This window comes from Mus pahari, chromosome 13, assembly GCF_900095145.1.
Source record: "Mus pahari chromosome 13, PAHARI_EIJ_v1.1, whole genome shotgun sequence".
Lineage (NCBI taxonomy): Eukaryota > Metazoa > Chordata > Mammalia > Rodentia > Muridae > Mus > Mus pahari.
Window position 1 is genome coordinate 30,536,569 of NC_034602.1, and position 8,043 is coordinate 30,544,611.

The 8,043-nt window shown below is 46.9% G+C and overlaps 1 protein-coding gene across 1 annotated transcript in view; it reads left to right on the forward strand.

Moving 5' to 3' along the window:
• C13H4orf50 (chromosome 13 C4orf50 homolog) overlaps window positions 1–8,043 on the forward strand; it is a 66,846-nt gene that overhangs the window by 23,992 nt on the left and 34,811 nt on the right. The window contains exon 8 of the mRNA XM_029545015.1: window positions 6,464–6,637. Coding sequence (XP_029400875.1) covers window positions 6,464–6,637 — 174 coding nt within the window. The remainder of the gene's footprint in view (window positions 1–6,463; window positions 6,638–8,043) is intronic.

The window sequence follows — 8,043 nt, forward strand, 5'->3', positions numbered from 1 at the left end:
GTAGGTGGAACAACAATATGAACTAACCAGTACCCCCTGAGCTCGAGTCTCTAGCTGCATATGTAGCAGAAGATGGCTTAATCGGCCATCATTGGGAAGAGAGGCCCCTTGGTCTTGCAAGCTTTATATGACCAGTACAGGGGAAGGCCAGGGCCAAGTAGTGGGAGTGGGTGGATAGAGGAGCAGGGGCAGGGGTGGGGTATAGGGAACTTTCAGGATAGCATTTGAAATGTAAATAAAGAAGATAATAATAATTTAAAAAGTTGTTGCAGACAGAGCAGTGAGCCATGGAAGGTAGCAGCAGAGTGGAGACCAGGTTTGTTCTGTAGAGATGTGGGATTCTGGTGCAAACGTGGACCCCCCTCAGAGTCACTCTCTGCTCCCTCGATCCCTGACAAATCAAATCTCCATGTTTATAATCCCCAGGATGAAATGCTCACATTGTTAATGTCTGGGGAACACTGGTGCTAAGACTATCACTCAGGCATCTCCTCTCTCTCTCTCTCTCTCTCTCTCTCTCTCTCTCTCTCCCTCCATCTGCTCCCTCCCCCTCACTCACCATTGCTGGGTTCTGCTCCCCTCCCTATCCTCAGCAAATCTAGCCACTGTCTCAAAGAACAGCTTTTGGCTTTTTTTTTTTTTTTTATACCAGTTTCCTTTATCGTCTACATTTCATCTTGTTTGTTTGTGTGTGTGTGTGTGTATGTGTATGTATATTTGTATGTATACATACATATATAATTCTTTCTCCCACAGTGTCTTATATTCCTGTATAATTTACTACTATTATTTTAGTGACCACTCTAGAAATTCTAGGATGTTATCTGTCATTTAAATTTGCCTTAGGCTAATGACTTTGTATCATGTCCCCAAAATCATGCAAAAAGAAAAGAAAAAAGAAAAAAAAAACTTAGTATTTAACCCTGCCTCTTCTCTACTGTCCTGTCACGTGTTGCTTCAGCGTATTCTAAGCCTCGTGAGCTGTGGTTGTTGCTGATTTGAGCAGTCGTTAGCCTCTTTTGCACCCCCCCCCCCCACATGTGCTTATTGTGTCTGTTCCACAGGAATTTGGAGAAGCGGTTTGCTGCTGATATTTCTCATAGTACCGATTAGGTGGTGACTGACTTTCTCGTGCTCTCACTGGCCTTGAAGGGCCCTTCTTTTAGATTCAGCGCGCTGTGGATCCACAGCCTCCCCTCACTCGGTGCACAGAAGGCTGCCTTCGTCTGCCTCCCACCCTCTCTGCTCAGACACACGTTGTCATCCTCATCCCCCCAAGCCCCAGAATAAACGCCGTCGCTATGTCTGACTGCTTTGAAGATTTCCATTTATCTTTGGTTTTTGGCGGCCTGATGGATCTAGCTAGGGTTCTGTTTGTACATTTTATATACACTTCCCCAAGCTCTTTGAACGTGTATGTCTTTCTTCAGGTTTGAAAAATCCTTGGTTATCATTTCCTTTCAAATCCTTTCACATGTTCAGAGGTACATAGGTGTGTGTGTCTACAATGTGTGTGTGTGCGCGCACGTGCAGTGTGTGTGTATATGCATGTGCATCTGTGAGTATAGGTGTTTGGAGACCAGAGGTCAGCCTCCGGTGTCATTCTCTTGGAGCTATAACGTGACAGGGTTTCCCTGCCATCTGGGGCTTACCAATTAGACTAGAGTGACTAGCTATGGAACCACAGGGATCTGCCTGTTTCAGTCTCTCCGGTGCTGGGATTACAAATGTGTGCGACCACACTTAGCTCTCACTGTGGTTGCTGGGGATGGAGCTCTGGGCCTCAGCTCTGCAGCATGCATCTTGACCTCGCAACCATCTCTCCAGTCCAGTGGTTGTTCTTTTGTGAAGAATTTATTCTTATTTTTCTTCCACCTTCTGGAATTCCAGACTTTCTGGCTGACTCTTTTACCTTTTGATGAGTGCGACTGCCCGCACCGGGTACTCCTGAAAGGCGGGCTGGGGCTGAAAGAGATTAGACAGCAAACAAGGAAGGAAGGCTAAGACAACATAGCTGATCAAAGCCCCCAAATTTACTAAGATTCTGAGCTTATATAGAGGGAGGAGGCCCAGCCCCCACCACTCCGTTCTTGATGCCCTTTGCCAGCTGAAGGTGATCTGCAGGATGCTGTCTCAGGGTCTCAAGGGTCTCAGCAGGTAGTGATAATGTTTTGGAGGAAAGCAGTGGCAGGTGTAGACAATAGAACCTGCTTTGTAAGTTGGAAGGTTCCACCCCAGGTGGTCCTGTGCTTAGTGGCAGCAAGGTCTGAATCAGCCTGCTTCAAGGCTGGGGAGGCAACATTTTGGAAAAAAAAAAAAAGGTTTATCTTAAATTTGCAGGTCTTTGCTTCTGTTTCGGGGTTTTCTATAGATTTTTCTTTTTAATTTGCTAACTCTGTGTTCTGTTGTGACCCACCTCTTGCTAAATTCACCCGGTAAGCTCCTGGTTCCATTCATTGTACTTTGTGGATCTAGAAAACCCATTTTATTATTTAAAAAGGAGCAGTGCTGACCGTATGCTGAAATAGTCCACCTTTTCACCCATTCAATTTATCTTTGAAATGTGGAAATATGTAAGCTTGTAGGGTCTCATCTGCACTCCAGCGTCTGGATCATCCCTCTGCCTGCCTCTGTTCGTTTGATTTCTTGGAAGATTTCTCTGTTTCTTCATTCAAAGAGCTTTTGAGGCTTGGACTTTCGTATGATGTGTGGTAGAGATCCCTGGTCGCCTCTCGTGCTGGCCCCTCATGGGGTGATTGCTGGTCATCACGGTATTCTCATAAGAGTCTCATTGGTCCTAGGGTGTGCTGTGCCTCTCACAGTGTGGCCCTTGCTCCTAGGACATCCACCCTTCTGCCATGTAGGCTGAGTTCCCAGAAGTGTTCAGCAAGATGGCTTTGGCCTGGTTCAGCCCAACACTGCCACATGCTTAGTGCTGTGTGACCCTGAGGTCCTGGTGGCTCACCTCCCAGCAGAGGACCCAGGAGGACATTTTGAGGGCAGCAGTTGACTTTCTTCTCTGTGGCTCTTTCTCCCCTGTACCCTAAGTCTAGCTGAACTCCATCTCTCATTCTTTTCACCCAGCCCTGTCCTCAGCAGTGGAGCTAATTTCCTGAACCATGCTCTACAAAGTGCTTCAGAGAGAAAGAAGCCCAGGGATCCCCGTGCTGGCCTGGTGCCTTCAGTGTCCACACCGTCCACCCTTCCCATCACCTCCCTGGATTTCATAATTTCTCAGTAACGCGATTCTGACCTAACCTGGCATGAACTGAAAACCCTGGGGGAGGGGAGGGCGGCATAGAGAGCAGAGAGTTTCAGGACATTGTAAGACAGCTGTTTGGGTGCTGATTCAGTGAAGAGTCAGACGTGTTTAAAAATAAAACTTGAGCTGGTGTGGCCGCCACAGCCGCCAGGCTGTGGTATGTGATAGAAGGTAGAAAAGGCTGATGAGAAAAGGTCAGAGCTGGCTAGGTGGCTCTCCTCCGAGGTGGGGTGTGTGTGAAAGGTGGGGGGAGGAGGAGAGGGAGTGGGGTGGGGAGAGGGTTTGAGGACCTCAGAGGGCATTTGGGGATCACAGCCAAGAAGTGACAAACAGTTGGGAAATGTGAGGTTAATAACTAGAGACGAAGTCCACAAGATTTAGGGATGATCAGGGACAGAGGGTGAAAATTCCTCTTTCTGTCACTGCGTCACTCTTAGGCCTTCAGCCCTCTCATAGCTCCCTGTCATACTGGGCCCGAATCCCCAGTTCTTATAGTAAGGACACAGTAGAGTCTCCAAGGCTGCAGGAGCTGCCGTCTACACCCCACCACCTGCACCTTGAGCTGCGGTAACCTGAGACTGAGTTCTTTGCATCCTTCACTGGCTTCTCTGTGGATGTCAGCTTTCACCTGGGAACTGCTACTGACCTTCCAGCCTCATGTTCAGGGCAGCCCTGCAGACTGGGCTCAGGGCAGAGGGGTGGAGGAGCTGATTGGGCACAGCTCTTCACAGCTCTGCAGTCATTGCTGTGCTTGTGACGGGGATTTATATCACTAGACTAGATGAAGGCTACACGTTGGTATCACAGTATGGTGTCTGCTACCACAGCACAGGTGGATGGGGCCAGAGCCTCTGCTCAGAGCCTCCTATGGGCTTCCATAGCTTTTAGACCTCCTTTTTGCAAATTGGGTTGAATGACCTGCGTCTGTCACTCTCCCAGTCAACCACAGCTCCTATGGGATGTCCCCGCTGTCCCTAAGCATAAACGCAGCATGCAGTCAGCTGTGTAGACTTGGTCACCGGCAGACTTCCCCACCTGCTACAAGATCATGTTGTGGGCACTCTCTTAGGGTCCATAGGGCAGAACACTTGTCCAAGCCACCAGAGGCAGGACACAGCAGTGAGCCACCCAACTTCTCAAAAGGCCATGTTGTTTTGGAGTCTGGAGCTAAATTTTATGGAACCATCCGGAGCACCCATCTGTTCCTGACAGGCCCCAGCCTGTGAGTCTCAGGCCTACGCAGTGTGAATTTCTATTAATTAAGACAAATACCACATTCTGTTATTGTGGTCCTTGTTCATAGGGAGATGTCCGATCAATCACAGTCACACAGATCCTGCCCTCTCCTGTCCCACACTTCTTTCCTACTCTCAGAATAGCCTGGGATCCTCTCCACCTTCTCCCACTAGTGTGTGGGATGGTAGAAGATATGGAAGAAACAGGTTGGCTTAAATAAAGCAAGGGATGAGGGTGGCTCTGAGCACCCCATTCCTTCATGGAGATGATCCCTGTTAGCCATACCACTCCTCCCCATGTGTACCTTAGCATTCGGATCAGGATTGATCACTCCTTAGTAGGTTTAGAACCCCGCCCCCAATGCAATCTCGAGACACCACAGGTGTGTTCCCATCTTGGATAAGGTCTGTCTGTCCCCTGACCAAATTAGCATAGTCAAGTTCAGCACAACTACGGATATCACTACAATACTAAGAATGGGAAGCCACATATGGCAGGAGAAACAAAAAGATATACAACTTTTATCAGATTTTATAGAGGAGCTGGAGAGATGGCTCAGGGGTTCAGAGCACCCACTGCTCTTCCAGAGAACTCAGGTTCCATTTCCTTAAAGTCCATGTTGGGCAGCTCACAGCTACTTAAAATTCCAGCTCCAGGGGATCTGTTGCCATCTTCTGGCCTCTGTGAGCACTGCACTCATGTGGCACCCACTCACACTGACATACATATAAATTAACACTTCATATATATATATATATATATATATATATATATATATATATATATATATATTCTATGATTTTATGTAAGTAGCTGTCTTCAGACAGAAGAGGGCATCAGATTTTGTTACGGATGGTTGTGAGCCACCATGTGGTTGCTGAGATTTGAACTCAGGACCTTTGGAAGAGTAGTCGGCGCTCTTAACCGCTGAGCCATCTCATCAGCCCCCATAAATTAACACTTTTATTACCATTTTTTCTTTTGGTTTTTTTTGAAACAAGGTTTCTCTGTGTAGCCCTGGCTGTCCTGGAACTCACTCTGTAGACCAGGCTGGCCTCGAACTCAGAAATCCTCCTACCTCTGCCTCCCAAGAGCTGGGATTAAAGTCGTGCGCCACCACTACCCAGTCAAATTAACACTTTTAATCTCTAAAAACGTATAAAGAAAAGACACATGCATGTGTACATATGTGTGTATATGTGGGTTAGTGAAACAATGAGGACTCAGCACACAGGGCCATTTAGGGGCCATACTATCACTATTATTGATCTTACTTCCCTCAGAGCTGAGCAAGTTACTTCTTGCCTGACTCCCCTGGCAGCCGTATGAACCCTGCTCCCATGGTATTCTGTCAGAGAATAGGTGGCGATTTGATAGTGGTTTAAGCCAATGCTAGTGGGAAATTTGGAACTGTCTGCCTTATGTAAAGTCATGAAGCTTCGATGGCACAAACTGACAGTTCAAGTTGTGTGTGAAAGTTCATTCATTTTTCTGTTTCAAAGCAATAGTTACTGAGAGTGATCAAACAGGACCCTGTTTGATAGGTCCTATTTTGCATATTTTTGAGAATAATATTCTGGGATGTTGTTCTGTGGTTCTATTTACCTTCCCCTCTCATCTCAAGATAATCACCATGGCTCATACATTCATATGTACACAGAGCGGCATCCCATGTGAGAAATGGATGCTAGCAATAATGGGGGGCATAGAATTTGAGATCATTCTTTATTTATATTCCCCCCTCTCTCTCCATCCATCCATCTATCTATCTATCTTTTATCTCTTTCCCTCCTTCCCTCCCTCCCTCTCTCTCTCATTCCTCTTCCTTTTTTCTTTCTACTATGAGAAAAAAACAAACAGGATAGATAGATGGATGGATAGACAGACAGACAATAGAACAGGTTACTGGTTGTAGGCTATGGCACTTTATCACCTGGTAATGTCACCTACTCTTCTTTTTCTCAGCTCCAAAACTCTAAGGCTGCTGCCTCTGAGGAAGACACCAAACTATGCATACAGCAGCTCCAGCACCAGGTTCGGACCCTACAGTGCCAGCTCAGGGACCAGGGCTGGGCACTGAGGGAGTTGCAGATGGCTCGGGATGAAGCAGTGGACTTCCAGGATAAGCTCAAAAGCAAGGTAGGTTGGGTCAACCCTTTCTCGCCCTCCAAATGTTTCCAGACCTCAAGGAGCGAGAGCCAACAGCTTGATGGTGTTGGTTAGAGATGTAGAGCCTAGAGCAATGTGAGGAAGAAAGGTGAGGGGTCTGGAGCCTTTGCAAAGTCAGCTGCACTCCATTAAAACTATATGTGTGTGTGTGTGTGTGTGTGTGTTTACAGCATCAGACACTGTCTCAGGTTTTCTATTGCTGTGATGAAACACCATGATCAAGAAGCAAGTTGGAGAAGAAACGGTTTATATACCTTACACTTTCACATCACTGTTCATCACTGAAGGAAGTCAGGACAAGAATTCACACAGGGCAGGGACCTGGAGGCAGGAGCTACAGAAGCCACGGAAGGATGCTGCTTACTGGCTTGTTCCCTGTGGCTTGCTCAGCCTGCTTTTCTTTTCTTTTCTTTTCTTTTCTTTTCTTTTCTTTTCTTTTCTTTTCTTTTCTTTTCTTTTCTTTATTAGATATTTTCTTCATTTACATGTCAAATGCTATCCCGAATGTCCCCTATACCCTCCCCCTGCCCTGCTCCCCTGCCCACTCACTCCCACTTCTTGCCCCTGGCATTCCCCTCTATGGTCAGCCTGCTTTCTTATAGTACCCAGAGCCACCAGCCCAGGGATGGCACCACCCACAGCAGGTTTGGGTCTTCCCCCACCAATCACTAACCAAGAAAATGCCTTACAGTTGGATCTTATGGAGGCATTTTCTCAATTGAGGTTCCCTCCTTTCCGATGACTCTAGCTTGTGATAAGCTGACATAAGACTAGCCAGCACAGGCACCTTCAAATATTTGCAAGAGGAACATTCAGCCCTTCTGCTGCAGGGGACATGCACGGACATGATTATAGAAGTTCAGTGAGAGACTCAGGTGGACTGGCTTAGGGCCTTGGCTCTGAAGGACATTTGGACCACCATGGGTGTAAACTCACACAGACGGTCATAGGCACAGTCACACCAAAGGGCAGAAATTCCAGCCACAGTTGTTCTGACTTGGGTTCCTCCTGACTTCGCAGCTTTGTACAATGTTCCCGTTGGAGGAAGCCTGAGGAAGGGCACGGGGGAACCCCACTTTGTTTCTCATTCTGTGTCGGCCCTCAGTGATGACATATATCAGTAATTGATTTTAATCAAACATGATATGAGTTCCCAATCTTATATACAGAAACCCCAGAGCACCCTCAACACGTTATATTTAAGGAATGCTTAGATGCATGGCTTAATGGATACTTCATTCCTCCTTAGAATAAGGAACAAAATACTCATGAAAGGATATAGGTACAGAGTCAAAATTTAGAGCTAAGATGAAAGGATGGACTATCCAGAGACTACCCCATTCGGGAGTCCATCCCATCATCAGCCACCAAACCTA